The sequence below is a fragment of the Anopheles funestus genome, chromosome 2RL (assembly GCF_943734845.2).
Source record: "Anopheles funestus chromosome 2RL, idAnoFuneDA-416_04, whole genome shotgun sequence".
Lineage (NCBI taxonomy): Eukaryota > Metazoa > Arthropoda > Insecta > Diptera > Culicidae > Anopheles > Anopheles funestus.
This window is the reverse complement of record NC_064598.1, coordinates 33,959,986-33,985,485: the sequence shown is the minus strand read 5'-3', so window position 1 is coordinate 33,985,485 and position 25,500 is coordinate 33,959,986. Positions and strand designations below refer to the sequence as shown.

Genomic DNA, 25,500 nt, shown 5'->3' with positions numbered 1-25,500 from the left:
TTCGATAATCATAATAAAGCCAGCAAAGCACCATCTATCGATCGACTTTTTTAACTCGCGATCGTTGCTGGTTAAAGTTTAGCTCTAGCGTGTTGGTATCGTATTTCCTCCCTTCCGAATGGTGTTAAATTTCGAATTTCGGACATTGATTTTAACGGTGGAAGAAACGAACATTTTTTCTCATACTTGGGGGCTTTATTTTTTGTTGTGTTCTACTCTAGATGAAAGCAATTTTTTTCTTCTCCTTTTTTTTCTCTTCAATGCACCTTTACCGTCCGGCGAACGCATCGAAGCACAGATTCCCGTGCCGAATAAATTTTGAAGTCCACCGCTGAGGGGACTTCTATTTTTATCGCACACAAATCGCGGCCACTTCTGACCAAAAATGATGTGACTGTGTGTAACTACGGCTTAGTTCGCGTGTATTAGTACCGGCGCAAGACGGTATAAGCACGTGTTTGATTTTCGCTTCAGTTTGCATAAGGTGTGTGGAAAAAGAACTGTGCACAATGTGGTAAGCTATGGCTATGGGGTTTACACTTCATTGTACAGAAAAAAGAATTCGTTTTTTTTGCTTCTCTCTCTCTATGGTGGTGTAATGTGAAGTAAAACTGCATACTTTCGCCTCAAATGTCTAAACTAGACACTAAGAGGCAAAACAAAACATAAAAAACCGGTCACGTCACCATAAATCATCTTTTTTTGTTTGGTGACTCTTGGTATATCTTAGACACGACCCTTGCTGCGGTACGTGTGTACGTGTGTATAATAAAATAAAGATGCTTCCTAGAACGAGACTATTGGCAAACGGTGCGTTTGCTTCCCGGTAGCCACCGAACGTAACTGCACCGTTGCACATTCACCTGCACGCTGCACGTGAGCAAGGTGCCAACTGATCAAGGCCTGCATAGGAGAAGGATGCAAAAAAAGAAGAAAAAAAACACACACACAGAAACGCCACTTTACGCGCAAATGAAGGCAAGTTTAAAAAAAACATACACACCACAACAACAACATGTAGAGCACAATATTTCGGTGCATCGGTCCGACCGCACTGTCAAACGAGAGTGACAAAGTCATGTCGTACGCGGTATGACCCTAATGGTGCGCACCGGCCGTCTCGACGATTTCTTTCATCGACACGGTTTAAGGGCGGCACGCTTTCATGTCCCGGCACAGTGTGGCGTCCGGGTTGAAAACGTTGGATAAAAACTGCACCCAACCGTGGACCTGTGGGGGCCCGAAACCGGAGCAAAGCCGGCCAGACAACCGTTGACAAATCGATGCGTTCTGGTCGCTAGTTCCTGGTCTCTGTGTGCGCCAAATTGCCTCCCTTGGCACTAACTACGGTGAGACGGTGTGCATCCTTCGCATATACCGTTCTAAGACCTTAGATTCGTTGAAAGGATGTTTTCGGTTGAAGGTGGTCTAATGCTAATTAAAAACTAGACTAGACTAGAGCTACTGATTGACCTACAAAAACAGAGCACTTTTGAAGAAATTGCTCCATTTTTCTTTCTACACACACTTCACATCAAAGTGAGCACACATTACATCACTCATCGCATACCCCGTGTCTGTGGGTCTGTGTGGTGTAGACATTTTCAATAGATAACACTACTTTTCAAATCATACCCATCCGGCAGCTGATACAAGTGAGACGTGTACGGTGATAACGAATCCGAACATTTCCAACCTACTGGCGATAAGGTTGTGGTGGCCTTGCCTCTGGACATCACACTTTCACAAGCGCTGATTTGTTCGGTTTGGGTGCTTCTTCTAAACAATTCCACTGTCAACGTGAACCTTCCACTTCCGGCCCGGGTAATAATCATTCTGAATTTTAGCCCTTCTCAGATGATATCTTTACTATTGCCACTATTCTCAGCACAGCTTCACCTTACCACAGACAAACAGATCGTGTGTGTGTGTGTGATCAGTCGGTTGTGTTCGGTACAAAAAAAAAACAAGTTTCAAAATCAATTAACCGCCCCACGCGTTCCTTCCCGAGATGGCGGCATCCGGTCGACAGTGTGTTAAAGAGGGAAAAATCAAAAATCCTTATCGAATCGAACTGTTGCCCCTCAACGGGCAAAGCTTCAGGAATTTTGTTGTTGTTGTTATTCTTGTTGTTTTGCTTCGACAGTGTTAGTTTCAAGGTTCATTAAAGTATGATTAACGAAATTGCTCTTATTATCTTGGACTTACTTCTCGTAACTGTTCGAACGATCATTTGCTTGAGCTGAAGCTACATATATAGGGAGTAGTATGAACGTACCCACATGGGAAAATACAAGCTATTTGGGGTTTTCGCTTTATTCAAACCAAAGTTTTGTTTCCATTTTTTCAAGCATAAAAAATCCCTTCCAACTTCAATTCGTATAAAACCTACATTCCAAGCGAACTGGTAACAATCCCTGAAATAAAAAGCGAAATACTCTTTCTTTAAAGTACCCAACACTTCATCTGGTGTGGTGCTCCATCTGCAGCATCTGGTTAACGGTATGGGCCACTTCTAACCATCAACTGTACCAGATAACTTGTTCTGCTGCTCGTCAACGGTGCATGCCAAGCCACTCAGCTGAAGTTTTTCCGACTACCCCGGAATCTTCTCCGACACTAGTTCACCGATTTCCACCACCCTCGAACAAAAAACACACACACAAGGTCTAAAGGGCCAAAGAACTTTTAATCACAATGTTTATCGTATGCTGTTGTGCCCGAGATTTGGAGACGCCAGTCGCTCCTTGAATGTCGCCAGACACCGTGGTAAACGAGGACACCGCGCACACACCGTACAGGTTGAGCAGCATGTGGAACCATTGGATCGGTTTTGCGGATATGTTTACAGTGGCACATAAATTATGTATGCTTGAATTTGCTGCTGCTGCTACTGCTTCTGCTGCACAGTCTAAAGCAATTCTATTCGTGTGCATGCACAACGAAAGCCAGCACAAACATTTTCCAAGTGAATAGCGTTCTATAGACCATATGCGTACGTTAAAAATCGTGCCCATCCGCGTCGTACTACTGACCACTCGGAAGTGTACCAGACGGCAACGAAGTTGGGGAAGCGCCGGGGCATCCAATGTAGGTTATGTTTAGACCCCAACACCCGGCAAACGTTCAGTTCCGGGATCATCCAACACGTTCCACGAGTTTTTGGTGTTTTCAGAATGGAGGCACGTTTCGCGTGGAAAATGTAATTCCACCGGAAAAACTTTTATTGCTTTTGTCAGGTTATGGGTTTCGGAAAAAAATGGTTTCAAGTTACACACATCACCGACCCCAGGGTGGGCCAGGGGGGTTGTGTATATGATGATCGATGGGTTATTGCTGGTATGCGTTGTGTAGGAAGATGCACATCACCAATGCCCTGTGGCGAGTGAAAATCCATTCCGGTATGTTCTATGAATCTCGGCCCACCGATACAACGATTTGTTTGCGAAAAAACTGAACGTCTTTCCCACACGGAACCGGGCCTCTGCAGTCCGCAGGCTACAAGTCGCGTGACGTTTGATGCAGTAAAGCAAAGTAAGAATTGTGGCACGCTTCCAGACACAATTTGCATTCGATTGCAAACGAGTATGGCACGAGTGCCAAAGGGTGGGTACTCTCTCTCTCTCCGTAAACACCATTCCATTGCCGGCAGGAAAGAATTTTCACTTAATTGCAATTGCAACGGGTGGATTCTTGTGGATGATAGTGAACCGCGCGTGTGCTGTACCGTGCGCAGCACGACGAAACGCTTTTGGCATAGTTTTGTTGAGTGTTGGAATTCATTCTAATGCACCGCATTCGATAATAATTTTCGTGTTTTGCATGAGCCCGGTACACGATTTAATGGGCACGATTTTGGTGGGTTTTTGTGAGGTCGTGGTGTACTGAAGGGAAGGGCGTGAGGACAACCTCCTTGACATCTCTCCAATTTAGCTGCTACTGTTTGGACAATGGTTACAAGCATTTTTGTTTTTAGCTTTTGCTTCAGCACAATGAAGTCCATGAAGCAGCATAAGAGGCTGCCGGCAAGTGCTGGCATGTGCTGTTGACTTTCCCAACTTCTTGTAAACACACTCTGCTAGGTCACTCGTATTTGTTATACACTCGTACGGGAACTCTCGCCTAGATGGCACTGGGGATGATGACCAAAAAAAACCCCAAAGACACACACACACACCTTCCCCTTGGTAGAGTTGATGAATGTGATGTTGTTGATGAAATTGTTGGTAGTTAATGTCGTCGTCATCATCACGTCAACCCCTTGTCAGTTCCACGGGTAGAAGTCTCGTTATGCGTGCTCCGTGATTTGTTTGACTATTTTTGTAATATTTTTTTAAACACATTTCTTCCTTACTGGAGACAAGCTTGTCTGGTAGTTTGGCCAGGTCGCGAGTTTCTACGCACGGTCTCTGGGGAATTCGAAGCCACTTGCCCACTTGTCTCCGAAAGCTCCACTCCAGACGCAAGCGGATAAGAAAAGCTCTCGCTTTAATTAATCTCAAGGACGACCACCGACAGCAGACACAAACACACAGTGCTCTGGAGCGTGAACAGGCCTGACAGGTTGTTGGAGTGACGAATGCGGCGCTTGTTTTCGCAGCTGGTTCCCGCTCAGGTTGCCCGTGGGTCGTGAAATTATTCACCCAAAACGCCCATTGCCCGTCGATCAGCTTCTTTTGCTGCACATTCAACCAGCTGACAGCCCACGATAATGCAACAAAATAATGCGAGCAAAGAGAATGAGACGGGAACGAGGGAATTCCTGGCCCTTACGGTTGAAACGAGCTCATTAGTGAAGTGGACAAAGCTGATGGAAGCTACCAGGCTGGTTTTTGACGCCAAGTGGCGCTCGATCGATCGATCTGCTTTGATTGACTTTTGTTTGTCATGTTTCTTGGTGGAGAGATTTGTTCGCTTCCAATTGTTGCTTGCATTAGTTAAAACAAGTTAGTTACTACAATCGAAACATGCTTAAGAGCTTACTGCGAGAAGCGTGCCTGACGAAGATAACTAACCAACTCGGTTTAAAATTAAAGGGGGTTTTCAGATGATTAAAGAAGCTTATCAGGCGGAAACAGTGTTCAAAATCATAGAGCTAGTTAAGTCCTATTACACAGTTCAGTTAACTTTGAGAGTTTATCATGCGTATACCTAGAAGGTCTATCGGTTTTTATCGGGTAAAAAAGCCCACACCTCCCCAACTATTCGATCCAAATTGGGGCAATTAGCAATAATTTTGTTCCGCCCAATTGGTGGTGCAAATATAATCCAACCGGATGATTGACTGACGGGTGACAGGTTGACAGGTGTTTCTGGGGGTAAATGGATTTTCAAAATAAATCAACTCATCACCAAAAGGAGAGTCCCAATTTGATACTATCGGTATGGCGATATCAGTGGCATTTGCTTTCAAACGCGCTGCTGTTGATTAACCGTCTGATGATGCTCTTTTGCCAAGGATTGTTTGACATTTCCGATTCTATTTTTTTGTGACATTTCCTCTTCCTTCTAAATTACCGGACTTCAAAACATTAATCAAAAGTCTTTCTACCTTTGCTTTATGCGAAACTTCACCCACCCGTATGGAAGCGGTGGAGAGAACAAAAAATTTAGCAAACGCGTGAAGGAATGTCCCGCCGCTAAGCCACGGCAGTAAATGTGCCGCATAAAGCCATAAGAAGATAAGATCACCATTACGAAGACAAGCATCGTTGAACCACCGGGCGGGCGACGATGGGGTAGACTTAATTTAATTAAGACCATCCTTTGCACGCGATGTTTTGAAGCATTCATTTTCCTCTCAGCTGCTTTGGTGGCTCGCCGGGGCACCACGCTAGAACGTCTTGTGGCGCGAACCTGGCAAAAAGGTGGCAAATATTTGACCGTGGGGCAATCGTCGGAGAGGATAGTTTAATTATTTGCTTCTTGATAGGCCGGTACGCTCGAAAGGGGAAACATTTTATCGGTACCTTTTTGGCGCAATGGAGTAGCTGTTCGGGGAAGCAAGGTGATCCAACTGTAAACTAGGGGGGAATTTTGCTGGTGTTTACTTACTTAAGTGATAAGAGCTGTTGCTCTTGCCGTAGGCATTAGGAACAAACGAACTTACTTGCGATGGTTAGCAAGGGTACTTCAAAGATTTCTACACCGTTAGAATGGGATTATTTTTTGAACGATGTTGTAAAGAACATGATGAACTAGCAAGGGTGAAAGCTTTGCCACGCAATTGTATTTCTTGGAAGTAAACTAGACATACCCTATTGTCTTTTACTCGCTATATTTTGCCTTCTTCATAGGTGAAGATCTCAGGATACATGTACGGCAAGTCAATCAAGATCTTGAAAAAAGATAGGTTTGTGGCATTTGTGTATAGGATAGACAAACTCCAAATTAATTTTAACAGTCCTAACAATATACTCCACAGGAAGAAGCAATGAATTTTTGAATGAATAATCGAATTTTTGAAAGCTGCCATTATTCGCTACTGTCTAGATTAGAAATGTATAACAATTAATTGCCACATGAGCACGAGGTGTCTACATTTTAAGAACTTGGAATCCTTTTTCTTTAGTTTATGTATATCTCTATATGTTCGCTTTGTATTGAGTTACTATTTGGAACTTGAATTCCCCAAAGTTTGACAGTCTTTAAGAATGTTTAAGCCAATCATCGTGACATACATTATCGATTATACTATTTGACCTACTTTAGACATACAGTGTGTCTCTGAATATCTGAAGATAGTTCAATAATTTCATACGCTTTACAATAACTCACTATTGTACAAAGAGTTAGAATCGTCAAACCCTAGTGGGTTGATTCAATCGAAATTACCTTGCCCTCAAAACCATGAACTCCATGTCCAGAGCCATTATGTCAGTACCTTCGTGCTACGGTTTCCAAAAGTGGGTGGATTTGTCCAGTAGAAGTCGTGGGCTTCAATGTTATCCACATGAGAACGCTTTTGCTGAGAGCTATTAGGGACAAACCCTACGGCAGACCAAAACCGTAAAGCGATCAGATTTTATCGATAAGATACGTTAGTGAGTCAGTTAGTGACCTCGAAGAATAGCCATCTACAAATCGTAGGAACTGACCTACATGGCAGAACAGAACAGCATTTATCTTAAGTTTCATGCTATCGCGCGGAGGGGATCATCACAACAATCAACCCTTTCAATGGATGAGCTTCCGTATGGAAATCTTCAACCTTTCTGACATCAACCGCAATGGCAGCATTTAAACCTCAATGTACTTCCCATTGCCATGGTTTCAGTCTTCCAGAAAAAGCTCACTTACCTGTCCGGAAGAAAGCGTTACCTTACGAAGTTAGTGTAAAACGGTTCCGACCGCTTCACCAACTAAGGGCAAAGCCCCCAACCTGCATCACAGTTATTTGCGTGCCAGATTGTGATTAATAATTGAAGCTTTATCAATGGCAAGCTTGCTCAGTACTGGTCGGGTGTACCTTCGAAGCGGGACCTATTTTCGCCGTTACTTCCCTTTTTTAGAGGGCTTCCGGAAACCCGTTTCGCTGTGGCAATCCACGTCAACGTTGTGCTGGGCTTGGTAAACGTGAAGCCATAAGTTTTCGCAAGGCAAGCAAACTGCAGCATAGCATAAGATGGTGAAATACCACAACACTTGGGATGGTTTTGTTTGTTCGCGAGTTAAGCAGTAGGAGAGCACCCGTCCATCAGCTTCAGAAAGTTTCGGTCCGAAGAAGCAAATGAACTTTAATAATACCGAATTATTAATGATCATCAATTTCAAAATAAATAAAGAGATCCGTTTGTTTTTTGCGATTTGCTTCACGAGCGCCGTGGAGTGCGCATTCATTCGAGCAAACGATGGCAATTTTATGGTTCCGATCCGAGCGGGTGGCATCGCCCCGCCTTACCCGGGCCGGAAACAAAGTGGGCTTAGAGGTTTTTGTTCAAGGGTTGAAGTATCATTTGGTAAATGCAAACAGTGCTGCGCACGTTCACTTCCCGACCGCCCAGCCAACCCTATCTCAATTAGAATCTTACTCAATAAATTTCACCCCAGCGTTCGTTCAACGGGTTACACCGGCCTGCTGTTACTTTCGTGCTGATGCAGCACAACTGTGATGCTGCCGCCAATGTTGCCGATTTACCCTCGTTACGTCCCACTTCTGTCCTCGTTTTGCCCGTTCGAAACAAGCGGGAAAGCATCGGAAGGGCTTCTCGGGAGAAAGGTTTCGCCCATGCTTGACTCCTTTTCGTTGAATCTTACCTACAAACTGGCGAATGATTGGAGCCCAAGCAAATGAAAACAAATCAAATTAAAACGTTCACACATCAAACGGATGGTGTGGACTAGCCGCTAGACGCGTCAGGCCTGAGCTGGGTGTGTTTTTGTTGTTACACACATTCTTAGAGAAACGGAGATACTTTTTTCCCAGACCGATTTGCGCCTTGGGTCGACACCCGGCGGCACATTGTTTACAAACAAATCAGCGGTTTCATGATCGCGTTTGATGATGCGGTAGAATCGGCCGGTCTATTCGCGATCTTTCGGTCGCTCACCAGAAGCCCACCGGAATCCTATACCGTTTTGAAGCCTTGAAGGTAATTCAAGCTCGTTGCTTCTGTCCACGCAGCACGTGTAATTGGCCAATCGGTAGACGATCTATCTTTCTGGCTTGATCTTGCACCAAGGAGATTCACCTATCGTACAGGATCCGCGGTAATTTACGGTCTACAGGCGCAACTACGTGACGATTCGAAATGTGGCTTACAGCTGTCATTGGGGTGGGGTGGTTGTGGTTTGTAATCATACCCAAACGGCCCCGTGTGGAGTTGTGGCTGTGGTCCAGACATTGCGGCAACACTGGGCCAGTTTTTTTGGAGCCCAGTTCACCGTGAGTGTGCAAGAAGGTTGACACTGGTGTGGCTTCCATCACGCCCGACACAAATTGGTCCATAAAAATGAGAACGTGAGATAGCGGATTTCGCGAGTGCTAGTAATTAGCAAAAGTATTTCCTTGCCTCGGTACGTCGCAGTTGGAGCTGATCGTCTGACTGCAGTGTCGTTCACCCGTATGGGGGACATTGGACATTCGAATGGTTGTTGTCGAGGGCAAGTTTAAGGAGTAGCAACATCGCGAAATCTCCTGCCTAGCAGTCACGCTCTTCTGCACTTATCACGATGGAAAATACCTCATCGATCGTGTGATGTGTCAGTACGTTTTGCAAAATGACAACGCGTGAAGCATTACAAACGGGCGTTTGCGCTCTGATCGCGCCTGATTTAGTTTGTGTCGTGCGCATGGTTGTCACTATACAGATGTCACACGGGTTTGCATGTGATAAAGGGGATATACTATTGGGGTAGAATCACTTTTACCTTTCCACTTTTATTTAAGAGCTCAGCTGCCAGGGTTTAAGCGAAGGAAAGCAAAATTATACCCAAACAGTAGCATCGTCGATTAATTGAACACGATCAGGTTTGATCCATGACGATGGTGACGAGATGAGAAGAAAGTCATATTACTCTCGTCGTATAAACAATCACGAAAGCTACATACAACTCTTCCTAGAGCTGACGGGAAGCAAATAAAGCGTCGCGTATAATATCCATTTTAATTGCACAAGTACCTCGTTGAGCAGTTAGCGATGGAAGATGGTTTACGGCGATACCGATCGGATGGCATAAACACATATGTATGTGTGTAAACTCCATACCCTGCTGGATGTTCAACAAATGTTCCCCTCTGCAGAATATAATCCCAAGTCGCGATCTTCGTCGTCAGCATTGTAATTCATCTGACCTATTCAAGTGACCTTTAGCGATCGGGTTTCGATCTTTTCACCCTTCATCGACTCATCCTCGAATAGTTGAAATATCAATTAATACACTATACCGGACACACAGGAGTTGTGAGTTGTTTTATGCCGTCAATATGCATGGCTTAGGCCCCATCACGGTGCGAGTCGTCGTAACACTTCTTACAACGCTTCTTTACGATTACCGGCTAATTGGATTCGGCTGTCAAGTTTTCGAGTTTCACTTTAATTCCACATCGAAGATTGATGCCCCCGGAGGCGATAATAATTTTGAGATGACGAAGATGACGGATACTTGTCGCGCAGTTGCACATTCAAGTGACATCATTCATCATAGTGCTACTGCGTGTACGCAATCGGGTACGTTAGAAGTTGGATGATTTTTCGAACACTTTAGCAAATGGACATTGTAATGTAAGGGGCAAAGATGCTGTGTTTGGGGAAGATGATCCGATGCTTCGAAACGGCACTGAAATGGATCGCGCCGAAATGGTATAGATTAGTGTGTCTAATTGCGAACTATAACTCCAGTTTTTTTTTGGGAGGTAGTTTTATTAATCTTGAAGGTCTAGCGAAGCATGGTGTTTCGTGTAGGTGATCCGCTTAGCTGTGCGCCAACACAGCGTTGGAAAATATCCATCCGTCATCCTGCGCCCCGGCGATGGAATGTGAAGTTAATAATCGTTCAGGCGAGAAGCGGCTCACCGAGCCATTGCCTGTTGGTTTGCCATGATGTAACAGGCACTCGTATTCATTACACTAAAACCACCGTGTACCGCCTCCGTATGATCGTATCATCGTGTAAGGGTTTCTGTTTTTCGTTTGATTAGTCGTATGCCGCCACATGTATGATGCTGTTTTATGACCGTTCTCATTCATCGAAGCGAAGCACATAAGAGAGTGTATGTGTTTCGAGAATCCGGACAGTAACAGGTTGGTGACGTGATCGTACAAGCCCCGTTGTGAACCGTACTGGAAAATAAACAGCGATAGCAGAAGGTAGAGAAGACTTGCCAGTAATTTTTGCAAACGTTTGCTATATTATTCTGTTTGATTAGGAGTTCCCATTTAAACGTGCTTCATATGTTTCTGAAGCAGAAACTTGTGCAGAAACTCTTTACAAAACTTTTTTAAAACAAATCAAACCACGGCTTACACCACGTGCGCGCTTGTACCGGCGTATATTTTATGTTATTTTATTTCACCTTTAAGTCGCCTGTAACTCGTTGCACGAGGCGCCTACGATCCATTTCACCTACTTAATATAATCTCACCAAATAAATTTGTGCAGCTCGTGAAAATCCCTCCGGCCGTACGGGAAGATTTGGAGTTTTTCGGCTGCACGAAGACAAAGCGCACACGGTGGTTTTCCACCTAAAAATAACTACACCATTCCCTTGCCTTTGTCCCGCACCAAAGTGGCTCGACGGTAACGACGGAAATTAGACGTGCGGGACACTGCATATCTTTGGGCCAGCATCGGAAGTTTTCGTACGCGTCTGCCTAAATTTAGATCTATTCGACACATTTAGCGTGTGGGAATGGGAGGCCTTTGATGGAGAAGCTGACTAGTGTGGGGCGCGGTGGGTGGAACGAAAAAAAGGGTATAAGTTTTACGATTCCATTTGGCTTCGTAAAGCTGTGTGAGTATTCCACCAGGGGTTTTGCATGGTAGAAGAAACAGAGGATCGTCTGTCTAAGATGCAACCCCAGAAAGTAGACACTAATAATCGCACGTGATATGGAATCCAATTTCAATATTTTACTGCTGGTTGTTGTTTGTTTTTATTTTTTTTGTCTTCTCCTTGTGAGCTTCCCACAACCACAATCTTAATAATATGTGTACGAAATGACAAACAAAATGAAACATTTCACCGACTGTGGTAAAAGTGGCACTCTCATAAAACCATCAGTCAACACAGTAAACACCCACTTGGGTCATTTCAGATGGGGTTTGTGGGGGAGCACACTCCAAGTGGGCAAACACGTATCTCATGCAGAATAGGACAAAAAAACGGGAAAAAAGTATTCACGTTAGATGATCTTACAAACGATATCCGAGATTTTTCACCTTCCTCTTCCCAATGGTATCAACCCGCCGGGGGCCCCTTTACCTTTCCACAACACCCACATTGAAGGCGTTCGTCGCTTGCACAACCGTTGTCTTCTTCCTGTAGGAGAAATCGAGCCTTCCGTAAATGAAACAACAGAAATGGTGGGGAGAAAAAAAAACAAACCACTTCCCAAAAACCGTGTACGGTAGTAGAAAAAAAGGTAGAAGTAAAAAAAAGGGTGGACAAACAACGTCGTTTGATGAATTTACAAGTTGACAGTATCCATTACGGATGCTAATCGATCGAGGCAAATTAGGGAAAATGTTTGGTGCGTTTTTTTTCTTTTCTTGCCTGCTGTTCAAAGTGAATGTTATATCGAAACTAACCCCAACATACCGTTCGGTACGGTACCGTAGTGAAAAAAGAAACCTTTTCCAGAATGCGGAACACTCTTTCGCCCACACTTGGCACCCACATTGGCGAGAGCGTGGCAAAACCGTTTTCTAGTTTGTTGCAATTTTGCAACCCATGAACACGTAAATTGGCATCTACATGCAGCTTAGTAATTGGGTGTTGTTTCGTGTGCTGTTGTGTTTTTTTATTTTGCGTTAAATTGTATTTTCTTTCGTTTGTTACTGCAAAAACATTGCAAAAAGCAAAGTGAAACAAAACCCGTGCCGTGAGTCAATCACCATAAAGGTGGAGCAAAGGTGTGAATTTATTTATTCAATTGGTTCTCTTTTTTTTTTAATCGTAGTGTAGCTATTTATGCTTGTGATTGAATTAGTGTACATGTGCCTAAAACCGAACTGAAACCGATTCGTTTTTCTACACCGTGTGCCAGTGAAGTGTTTAAAGTGCGGTTGAGGTTTTCCTTCCAGAAAAAAAATGTTGCCTTCGAAGAAAGACTATCAGTGTAGTGACAGTTGTGATATTGCATGCTAAAAAAAATAATGGATGTTTCGGTAAGTATTCATACATATAATAGGTAAATAGGGAATTACTGGGACCACTTTGAACCACTTCGTAAAATGTTCTGTACTCCACACATCCATCATTTTCCGAACACTCCGACACACAAAATCTTAAAGTTCAAAACACTATCCAAACACGGGCACCGATCGGTAAATGTCGTACGGGATTTATAGTTTACATCGGAGCAGTCCTCCAGCTCTGGCACTACATCATAAAACATTGCTCTAGCAAAGCAAAGCCGACTCATCAATCATTTTTGATTTACTCTCGAACACACACACACACGTGGGTTATCAGAGTCGAGACCACCAGATAAGTGTTCTATGCTTTTCCATGCCTGTGGCCGTCTTGGTTCTTATTGCTATGCGGATACGTACATTAATAGGAGGCAAAAATAAAAGGGAAATAAAATATACATTTTCCCTACTAACCCCTATTAAGCAGTTTGTCGGTGACTATCGCCTTAGTGTACCGCATTCATGTTTCATATCGTGATATTTTCAATGACAAATGTCCCAAGCGCCTTGTTGCAACGAAGAAAAAAAAACCCCCCGACACCGATGTAAAGCTTTTCCTTCTTCTGTGTCAAGTTTTTCCAACCAAAAATTTGCTCTAAAGAACTAAAAGAAAAAAAAAACAACATTACCCCACGTTGAATGCATTCCTTTCGGTAGGGAGGAACTCTAAACCTCCGGGCAAGGAAATAGAATCATTTTTATGATAAAGAAAACATAATGTTGCGCGAGCCACATGCTGGTTGGAAACCGGAGGAAAAAAAATCTACAAATTTATTAACTTCACACTTTGTTTCAACAAGTTAATTCCACCACTATTGCCGTTCCTCTGCGCCGCCGATGCGTGGTTTGAGCGCCTTTGGAACAGATGAACAAGACGAAAACAAGATAAAAGGGAAATGTTTTTTAATGTACGCTTTTAATGCGCTAGCAGCGAGTAGTTTCGGGTTGGTGTTTTATTTTTCTCTTCGGTGTCTTTTTTCTTGTTGTTTAGACTTTTAGAGGGTTCATCCTTTGAGTGGAGGAGAGAAAAAAACAGTGCTAAGGAGCCGCATTGCATCGCTTGTACGCGTGTACACCGGTAAAGTGCATAAATCCCGTTTGCCGCAGATGCTCATTCCCGTGCGTGTGTACGTTTATAATTCTCGAGAATTCGATGTTTTACGCTGATGCGCTAGAAGAGAGAAAAAAAATGCATTCCCGAAAAGCGGCATACGCAGGGAGACAATAGGGTGGGAAGGGTGAAAACGCAGATAATAATAATGTCGGTAATATGTTTACATTCGGGGAGGTTTTTTTTCTTCTTTCTTTTCGAAGAAGATAAATATTGTTCATTCACTTCCCGATCGGTCTGTGGAAGTTGTTGCGACCGGTGAGGGACGAGCGACGAGTGTGCACATTTAAATGTGTGTTGTGGTGGTGCCGGACGTTGTTCTTACCTTTTTTTCACCCCCTGTGCTTCCGAACCACTTTCCCTTGGGGGTCGAAGGGGACGATCATCTTCCGCGACGGTTGACGATGATGTTGATTTCTTTACGATCGACTGTATCTTCTTTCGGGGCCAGCACTCGTAACTGCAGCTACAGTGTGCCGGTGGTGGTTAGAACTTAATCGTCAGAAATCGTTTAAATTTTTATTCTAAAAATACAAAAATACGTTCGTGAAAATGTCGCTCGACGCAGGCGGGTGTGGAAAGAAGATAGAAATGGCCATGTTGGTTTAATATGCAGTATGCGTTAGCTCATCTGCTTCCGTTATTAGTTAGCAAGGGCAAGTTTGTTTTACTTGCACTGATTTGATATTTAAAATAAACGTTCAATATGTTGCGAACGGTAAAGGCATGCCTAAAATAATAAAGCTTTCCTCATGCATGAAAAACACTGGCCTCCCCAAAATAGGCACGTCATGACACACATGTTAGCATGTCGACATCCCTTCGAAGCTTTTCCCTCCGTCAAAAACGACCAATTAGCAATTATTAAACGATGTTACACAACCAAAGCTTACAGATGGTCATTTCACATACGATTTGCAATCATGCAAAAACCGTGCACTGGATGGGTTAAAACATCATCTCCCAATCGTGCCCCACGGTCTGTAGATGCATGATCGTGCGTTATGTTAGAAAATTATAGCCCGATCACAATTGCAACGCTGCTAAACTGTAGCTAAAATCGATAATCGGTGACTGGAGGCGTTTTGAGGTTTCGGTGCTTACATAGAGTTTTGCAGGTCTTGCGGGACACGGCACACAACCGGGCAATTCTGGTCGTGAGAAAGAAAGGGCCATGGTTTTACCTCCCAAAACCGTAAACGTAGAGTCTGGCCGGAATCACGATAAAAATGTGGAAATCCATGTACAACGCTGGCAGTACACATCACCAGGCAAGATGGAGGCAAAATTGTGTCTTGTTTCGAAAGCAAACTCCAGCAAAACCATTAAATAAAGTATTTTTCTTTCCGTGTTTCCGTGTCTGTGGACATTTCACTTGAGGATGTGAATTCTTTTTAACGTGCCGCATCCCCGAAAGCGTTGCGTAGGGTCGACATGCTGAAGGATCACCCTTCTAGCATACAGGAACGCAGCATAAGAAAATGGTACACGGTTCGATGCGTGGCCAGAGAAAAATAAACTTCCAGTAAGTATTTTATGCTGTTCGGCCAAACGGTGCGTGTGGTCAGCGTAGTAAAAAATGCAACTAAACGATGTGAAATTCATCGGGCAGATGGGTTTTTTTCTGTGTGCAATTGGCACACTTTATTCGATGATCGGTGAAGAAAGAGAAGAACACCCGGAAAGGCACAAGTGGGATGTACTTGGATGATTATAACTGCAAGATAAAACGTTTGCTTTCATCGGACGTTCATCGAAAGGCGCCCACAAGAGTGACTCCCGGCTCCATTCAGCTAGCTCAATCGAATTAGCTCGTCAGTAACATTGTGGTTTCGGAGTTGAGTTTATACAGCTGGACACAATCTTTCATCAAAATGTGCAATTAATTATGATGGTAGTTGGTTGAGCGAGAGAGAGAGAGAGAACAATTTCAATGCAGAATAATCTCGATCATTGTGTGGTACAGCATTTGAAACAGCCCCATTTCGCATACCGATGAACGCCCCATGAGCTCATCTCCATCCCCATAACGATAGTGTCACGTTACGTTGTACTTGCTGTACGGCTTCCTAATCGTGTCTAGTCATAAATAGAAACACAAATCAAAACAGTAGGTCATCAGCTGTGACTTGTTTTCTCCCTCCGAAAAGGATCATAATTCGCAAAAAAAAAAACGTCCTTGATAAAGCGGTTTTCGCTTATCACTTTTAACATGAATTCGGATGATCATCTTCTACTAAGCCACTTCCACACTGCCGAGTACAGAACATTTGGAGTGGAACTATCGCAAACATGTTCGTAATGTACATTTCTTTACTTTCAGCGCAAAGCGCGGTATACGGATACCTCGTACCTCATCTTCCAGCAGCTGGACAAGGGCGGTGTACTGTACGCGTTCCCATTCGTGGTGGGTCTTATACAGCGATCGCCGAAGAAAGCTTCCCCCAGTGTACCATCCTCACCGAAGCCACGGTGTGACGTGAATGAGGCACTGGTGATCGACAGTCCGGAAGAGTCGATACTTGGCAAACACAAAAAACCAAACACCTACAAAGCGAAGGATACGCGCAAATCGGCCGGCAGTGGTATACCGCGCCGGCAGAGCAAAATCGCCGAGAAGCGCAAAAATCGCCGTAGCTTGGAGTTGAAAGCGGTCGAGGAGGTATCGCGCGAGGAGGAAGAAACCAAAGACGAGCTAGAAGACGGAGGTGAGCAGGATGAAACGAAGGTGCAGATCTGTGATATATCCGGTCGTGGCGTGGATGGATCCCAGCCGGTCCACAATCAGTCGCGTACGTTCAGTGTCATCAGCAGTGACGAACCGGACAATGTGCAGAAGGACATACAGGTGGCGGTGGATTTCCATCATCGACCAAACTCGGAAGTAGAACCGTTCCGAACGAGCGTGATCGAAGCGAACAACAATGATTTGCGGTGCAAAACGGCCAACGAGCCAGATCGGCGAGGCGGTGATTCGGACGTGGAGTCGGTTAGTACACTTACGCCCAGCATCGGTCCCGGGACGGAACTGCGGCTTGAGGAAGATGGACCGAAAGGTGCTCCACCTGGGCCGCAGCGAATGTTGGCGCCCGGTGTACAGATTCGGCGCAAACAGTATCCGTACGAACCGTGCTATCTGGTTGGGTCGGAGTTCAGTGACACGAGTGATTTTACTGATACTGCCAGCAGCGTCGCCAGTGACCTAGATGAGACAGAGTATGCTCGGGTTGAGCTGCGTAAGGTACGTGTTGAAGGTATTGTGGATGTGTCCGATGTTTGCCGGTTAGTTCGGCTCATGTTACACCGTTGGTGGCGTTTGTTTACCTTTCGCAAGGTGCCCAAAAGGTGCCTTACAGGGTGGCCATGTTGCTCGCAGTGATATCTTAGGTTTACTCCCCAAGTCCCCAAACTTCGCCGAGTCACGGAGTAGCGTAGTAAGGCTTAAATTGAAACATTGACAACGGTTTGACAGTTCGATTTTACTACCGTCTGAAGTTGTACGCAACCCCCTGGAAAGGAAGAAACAGAATTCTCATGTTTGCTCGTGGTCTCCAATACAGGGTGCGGTCAACGGTCACGCGATTGATAAGCCATTTTACGGTACCCGCGTTTTGGGGCGCGTATCGAACCGCTGGTCAGCAACCTTCCAGCATTCGATTGTAAGCGGAGTTTGGGTTTTTGTTTCATCTGATCAAACAGATTGAAATTGAACGGCTATCAAGTGACACACGATGTCCACTGAGTGTCCGTGTGTGTTTGTATCTGGACGTTTGGATTCTTTGATGGACAGTTGTTGGACAATTTATTGCCGGAAAGCTTGGACACATGGAGACACCCAGAAGGGCAAGAGCGGCCCATCCGTCTAGTCCTTGGTGAAGGGGTTTTATGGTGGTCGAAATGAAGCGCTAAAGTGTTTCCACGAAAATGAAGTGTCGTAAGGCGTGCGTTGCGGTATTAGAGGTAATTCCTTCCACACGCCGTAAAATGATAGAATGATGGAAAATCGAAAATGACCACAAGTGGAGACCCGTTTCAAGTTTATACGGTGCATTAAGACATAAGACGTTTATACGATGGCTTATTTGTGGCTATTTTGAAAAGAACATCCATTTTGGGCGGGAGAAAAAATGTGTAAGAAGAGATGTAAATTGATACGCTAGAGTTAGCTATTCGCTGAGGTAAGGGAGACGAATGGTTGTTTGACGAAATGGAGAAGAACATAATGTGTGGTTGATGCGTTCAATAAACTATGATAAAGAGTGAAACTGCTGAAACATTATAACCATCACGTTAAAAAATTATGTTTCAAACATTATGTTACAACGCTTGAACGTTAAGCGTTTCAAGCGTTTGTAGTAATGATTATTTCCAACAGATGGCGCCGCAAACATCGAAACGCTTTAAGCATGTGTCTTGGATAAATGGTTTGCCGCCATACAACGGTCCAATGAGTACGCATTTTCATTAGTGAAAATGTTTTTAGTTATTGTTTATTTTATTGTTTAATTGTTTTGATAGTTTTATTTTTCATGCAAAATTTAATGTTTTTGAATTTAAAAAAAATTGTATAATTGTTTTAATTCAAATGCAATGTTTCTTAATAATCCACAACAAAACAACCCCACAGTGTGTTGTGGAATGTTCAGAATATTTCTCCTATCCCTTTTGGTACCATGCGGCAAATTTACGACCATATTTCCATTCATTCCTTTGCCGACAAACAAAAAAAACACTCACTCATTATTCGCATTACGTTCAGATTTGCTTTCCACCCATATAGCAGCGATTGATTTCATGGTGCCCATTATGTCCTAGACCCCACCGATGCCAGCCCACCGATAGCGGGAAAACATTGTGCATATTTAGCGGGACATCCTTCCATCGGAGTTTTTCCTTTTACCGGGGCGCGTTTTAACGTACATGCTGCACCACCACCCGTAGCAGGTCGATCTAACTTAGGCTCAAATTAAATTGTCTTCACCGTTCGTGCGCTATTCTCCCGTTTGTAGAAATGGTTACCTTGAGGTGGTTTGATGTTGTTTTTTTTCTCTCTTAGCCGGTCTTTCTTCTTTGTGGAAAATTTATCTTAAATTAATCACTTTCCTCTAAGCACATTCGCAGGAAAGGGATGGTTATGTTGGTAGAGCCATTGTGCACGATTTCCATCGAAGCATAGTGCACACTGGCGCTTGGTCATCGGTTTGCCTTCGAGCTTGACCATTCACTGACCGACTGGCCCACTGATGGGATCGAACAGAAAGGGAGCTGGCGAAAAACTGACCGACTGATGCCGCTAATGGGGCGATCACAGGGAAACCCACATTCCAAGCATCCTTATTCACCTCCACGCAACCATTTGACCGCTCTCGGGCACGATAGAAATTGTGATAACAATCTAGCCTTCTAAAACATGAGCAGCGGAAACACATCTCAAAGGGAAAATTCGTGTTGCGCATTCGAACGTTTTTATTCTCTTTAAGTAAACGATCGTAAGCAACAACTACAAGAGAAGAAAAAATAGATGCTTTAACTCATCTCCTACAATACATTCATGTCACAAGTTAAGGTACGGTGGGTGAAACAGATGTGGGAAACTCGTCCCCATCCGAAAGCCGCGCGTGTTTGTTTTCCACAGACGAGAACGAGATGGGCGCGGGAAAAAGAAAAAAAACCTTTTAAAGGCATCACAATATGTTTGCTTGGTATGTCTAGGGCCGGAACAAATCGATCACCCAGTGTGTGTGTGTACCACCCATCTTATGCTCATCTTATTGCGCTCGGTTTGTTCTTGCCCGGTGTCTGTAGGCATGTGTAGTTGTATTTTTATGTTTTAATCTGTGCTCACAGCTGTAGGATCAATAAAAAGCAAATGGTCAGTTTGTGTGTGGGCGGGTCCGGAGAGGCGATCGGAGAAGCAGACGGAATTATGTAAACAACGGGTTTGTTTTTTAGAAAAATACATCGAATATGGGTGTGATTGGGGGAAAAAAGATGTATTTTTGTTGGAGGGAATATTTCTATTGGAAGGAGATTCATCGATAAGTCAGAACGGTCAGTTCGTTCAGTAAGCGACTTGTGATGTGTTTCCTCTGGCAAATCCAGTTTCGTACAGCTATTGAACGTTGTGTGACGTAAGTTATTTTACGGATAAATATTTCCGTTTCTAAAAATATTCTTCTTTCGCTTTTGAAGCATTTTACAGCTCAATCATTGTGATATGATGTGGCGTATCTATTAATAATGATGTCGTCATTAGCGTTTACTAATTTTGATAAAATGGTTCGAATATGGTCTTCAAGTTCAAATGGGAAGATTTAACAGCTTTTGTTTTCTTTATTCCACAAAGGTGTGTGATAATTGAAGGAGCGTCTGTTGTTTCGATGATGCTAAAAACTCGTTTCTGTTTGTTGTTCACAGGCCTGTAGCTTCCCAAAAGCTATCCATTTGTAATTTACATCTATTATTCAAATGAATCGAGTCCGTTCGCTTTGGACAATTGTTGGTGGTTGATGAAGATTGAGCTTTTTGGATGACCGGTGAAGATGATACTTTCAAAGTTTGTCTGCACGGTGGTGTGAACCGTCCACCATTCGCAGCCAACCGGCTCCAATGCTCCCAAGGACACCCAGGTGGTTTCGTTTAATAACTTAGACAACCCCGGATTGATGCGCATACGATTAAAGCTTGATGGCAAAAGTTTTGCATCTATCATACCGCTACACCGACAACAAATACGGAATCAACGATGGCTATCGGAAATGGTTTTGTGATTAAACCAAGGGAAAACATGCTTCATGCTATGGGCAATAGCTGTCTCACTGTTTTCTCCATTATCACATGATCAAACAGGCCCATATAATTCGCTTTTATCTTGTACATTAAGAATGCTTTATTTATAGTGAGTGTTTGCTGCCATCAAAGACCGGCGGGACACTGGCGGGCATGTTGCATAGGAAAATAGCTTTGGATGGATTTTAATCTATCCGTGCATCTAGAGGCTTCTTGTTTTTTTTTCTGCCCCACTGCCACTGCCATCGCAGGAGATCTTGGTTGACTTTAGCGCCCTCAAAAGCAACAGGGAACTATCTACGCTGTATCTGCTCTATGAGCTCCCAGTGTACCTAGACTTCTGAATGAAGACGCAAAAGAAATTGCACCGACAGGGTTGCACCTACTGTCTTCTGGTGTATTGTTTCGCCATCGTTGATTGTTTCGTTAATAGACTCGTAAATTATATCCGTTTGACAGTTTTTTTTTTCGCCGCACACCAGTTCCATGGTACGCTCCAGGTGATATAGATGAATCCTTTCGAATGTCTCTTTATCGTTTGAAATTCTCAGCGGGGTATCTAACGAATCCCCACGGCATTACAAGGTAGCTGTGGAAATACTAATCCTATCGGGGAGTCCATCGCTCAGCAAAGGTGCATGAACAGCATGAACGAGATGACACCAAAATGTAGCTATTACAAGACTGCATAAAGATTGTTTTGTAAACGATTTAAGTTTGGTTTAAACTATGAAACATCTTCACAACTTATCAACACCCAGCTCCGTTCATATTGAGGAGAACGTTTGATTCGTCATCCTACCATTGCATACAACGTTTGCAGTAAACAGTTTGCACTCGGCAAACGGTGTCAAAAGGTACTCTAGACTCTGCTTCATCACACCAGACCTTCTGGCATAATAATCCCGTCCTCACTTGAAAGATTTAATGTCATTGTCCGCGATGGCACGAACCCCCTCAGCCGATGACGATGCAGACCCGTCAATCTCTGCATTCTGCATCGTACCGTACCATTATTTGCACATATTTCACACAACAGTATGTGCCGTGCAGGGTAGAAAGAATTGCCTCAAATGATAATGCCTGATCGTCTGGTTTTAACGGTGAGATTTATGATGTTTTTACGCTATTCATCATGGGCATGCAGGCAGAAATCCTTAAAAGGGTTTTGTTCTTGTTTTGATACGACTGAGGGTGTTGACGTTCGTCTAGCCCCGTTGACACGCATTTCCACCCGGCTTTCGTGACCTTTATTCCGGGCGGCGGGAGAAATTTTGTTGTTCACTATTTTACGATCGCAACGGTATGACCCGAGGCACCTGAATGCAATCGGTCAGCAAATTTTGATCACAAAATTACCACACGAAGGGAAAACCCCAACATCAGTGTTGCTGATCGTTAACCGTAGCATTACTACTACATAAATCATCATCGTGCACTTTCACGGCAAACGATTGCCCTGTGAGATGCACAAAAGCGACCTGTATGGAGTTTGAGAGTTTGTTGAACAATGTGAACATGACACGAGCAGTGAAGCTACATGATAAACTTGACCGTAACACCATCGCACACCAACACCGGGTCGGTAGGGTAGATCGGTGATAGTCCCCGGTACTCGGATATCTCACAACATCCCAGATCCGATAGCCTGCCCCTGACATGACTGATGAGCCTAGCTGGTCTATGTACCGTCTTTTACAAATCCAAAGTACACCACGGGAATGAAAGCGAGAAGAGGATTAACCGTACACCGTACGGTAGAGAACCGAGCGAACGGTTCAGTAGCATCGTCCCTGTTTCACAACCCCGAACGCACCTGATTGACACATTTGGACTCGAAACGTCGAACGTGATCGTGTTTGCTAGGGGTTGGAATGTTGGCATACGCATCGGTTGATCTATGGGCGGCTTCCTCTGATGCTGTGGGACCGTTATGTTCGTACCTTGAAACCATGACACCGCTCCGGCCGATAATATCCCGACTGAAGTTTGAATCGTTCGGGAAAAATGAAAAGCCTCGGAGATTCGCACATCCATGGTAGGCGAAACGTGAAGGAAAGGTTCCTTGAATTTTGTTGGGAATTTCAGTGGTATTTCTGAGGCTGAAGTATGAGTATTGAAATCCGATGAGATTACTTCACACTGGAGAAGAGATACAAAGCTTCGCGGACCTTCATTTTGATTAGCATCTTTTTGAGATAAATGTTTACCTTAAGCACACACTAAACTTGCATGAATCACGCAATAGAAACATCTCTGCTGGATGTATCGTTGATACCTACTAGAGGATAACCTTTTCTTTGCAGCCTACACAAACATATCCGCCAGTGATCCATTACTCTTGGGTGGATCGATCCTCTTAACAGACCGCTTGCTCGAACTCATTGCGTGAGTAACAGTTTTGTGCGGCAGCTTACCACCAGTGCCAGGCCAATTTCACCCTCAGAGTTAAGCGAGATATTCGACGTTCACCTATCGACGACCTTTGACGACGACCTCGTCCACGATACGTCCTCAGTACACTGACGGGGTGGTCGGATTTTGGAACGCGCTTTGAATACTGACACACGGTTCGTGCTACGCGATCGGACCAACTCGTTTTAGCTAATCCTGTTTTCTTTACCTACCACAAACCAAACTTCGGTCATGGTCGTGGGGTCCCAGCTAAAGAGAGAAACCAAACGGTAGTGCTGATGTATGGTTCCAAATATGGGCAGCGTAATGCCAGCCTAACCTAACCCTCCCCCCAGGAATGGCCAGGAATAATTGAGTCAAATAAGGAAGTGAAAAGCTTTAGCTGAAAAGCTCCTGAACCATTCGTGATTGAACGTCCCAAGATGCCTCGCTTTGCAATCAGCATCTTCTTGAAGTGTTTTTTTTCGTACGGTTCCGAGAGATTTTTTTTCGGAGCAATCTGGTGAAAAAGATGCCGTATTTTTTCCGAAGTAAACCAGCATTTTTGGGCTGGGAGATGATATTCCATGTGGATTGGGCATTGAGGCAAGGAAGAATAACATGCCCGGCGCTATTCTACGGCTTTGGGTGGCAACCTGCAAAATGACGCAGATTAATGATGAACCGTAAACCGTTTGACGACTATATTTAGAGCGACAGGCAAGATGTTTAGTGCTTCCAAGCATGAACTCCATGAAATCAGCTAAAGTCGAAGAGGATTTGCTCACGCTTTCTTCCTACCTCCGGACGATCTGGTATGCGTCAGTGGTACCGGATTCCGTGAGTTCAAACTTTACGACCGAGAGAAATAAAAAATGATCGATAGCTTCAACCCCTTGGGGCATTGCGATCGTTCTGGGGGAGTACGAAAACGAACGGGTTTTTTTTGCTGTTGGAAAACATTGCTTGGGAAGTTTTTTTTATTATTATTTTGGTGCTCAAACGTAAAACGGGATCGAAGATGCCAATGTTGGAGGTCGGTCTGCTCACCCTGAAGTTGCCTAAGGGAAGGGAGTGACGTCCATTAATGTCACTTCATGGGTGCTATCAATGTTTGGAGTCGATCGTTAAATTGATCACCGTTTAACAGCTACGGGAAGAGTTCACTCCCATCGGTCGATGAAGTTGTATAGGAATGCAAAACCGAAGAACCAGAAGATGTCCAACTAGTTTTAAAAGCCTAATGAAAAATGTTGTCAGAAGAGCATGTTGTGCAGTGCACTAATTACAAAACTTAAAAGGAGGATCTTAATTCTATGGATCCCTACATATTCTTACTCCTCTTATGTAGGAACAACTCCACAACAGACAGTACACTAACAATTCTTCCTACCCAAACATCGCAGGAGGTCCCTCTGAGGTGAGGGAGAAGTAAACACTCCAACCTACCCAACACATTAATCGCATTCGGTTGGTCCGGTTTTTGCTCCAGCCCTATGCCAAACATTCCCGCATTTTCACCGCATAAATCGTTTGGCGCATATGTATAAAATGCACACGACCATTCGTGGGTCCCGATCACATGCATGCGCTTGGGTGTCTGTTCTACTTTTGCTGACCCACCATGGAAACCCCGGACATATCGTTCCATATCGCGACCACATTCACATTCCACATTCCGTGTGCGTGTGCGGTGCAGAAAGCGGGCAGGGTAAGATTCAATCTCACCATGGGTGGCACGCGTAGCTTGCCCGGTAGCAACCGTGTGCGGCACACAGTAAGCCACAATTAATCCGAAGGTCAATTTCTCCCTTTCAAAGGGCTTCTCCCGTACGGTACCGGGCGGAAGAATGGAATCGAAAACGGTGGTGATTTATAATAACCGATTACACTGGTCAACGTATCCCGTGGAGCCGTGTTTAAGATGTGTTGAATAATGAGTGTCATTTGAGCTTGACCTCTGGCGATGCTGATGGGAATACTCCCGGGAAACAGTATGACGGATGTTGATTTTGAATCATTTTTTAAACGGATTTGCTACTGATTGAATTCCGGTTGCGGCTAGTTTTATATCTTCCTTTTTATTTAAGAACAAAGTTTCGTTCGGCGTTTGATTTTTCACCACAATAAAACAAAAAAAATAATTCCCAAAAGAAATGAATATAAAATTTTTCCCAAAAACTCTTGTCTACATTGCACAATCTTTCCTTCCTTATGGCGGATGCCCCAAATGGCCTTAGCGGTCAAGCGGATCATCATACGCAAACAAACACTACAACACGTGACCTCGGGAGATCACAGATACCAACCTCTCCAGTGGATTCAACACACTCCAAATCGTCGATCCCTGC

At 44.1% G+C, this 25,500-nt stretch overlaps 1 protein-coding gene across 15 annotated transcripts in view; it reads left to right on the top strand.

Annotated features, from left to right (window-relative positions):
- The window catches only part of LOC125760989 (tensin-2), a 161,242-nt gene that overhangs the window by 67,355 nt on the left and 68,387 nt on the right, over positions 1 to 25,500 (top strand). For 2 of the 15 annotated variants that reach the window (XM_049421687.1, XM_049421686.1), the window contains exons 2-3: positions 12,621 to 12,828; positions 16,290 to 17,207. The exons of the other annotated variants lie outside the window; for them this stretch is intronic. In XM_049421687.1, the coding sequence (XP_049277644.1) occupies positions 12,802 to 12,828; positions 16,290 to 17,207 (945 nt within the window). In that variant the 5' untranslated portion in view covers positions 12,621 to 12,801. The remainder of the gene's footprint in view (positions 1 to 12,620; positions 12,829 to 16,289; positions 17,208 to 25,500) is intronic. 15 annotated transcript variants of the gene reach the window in all.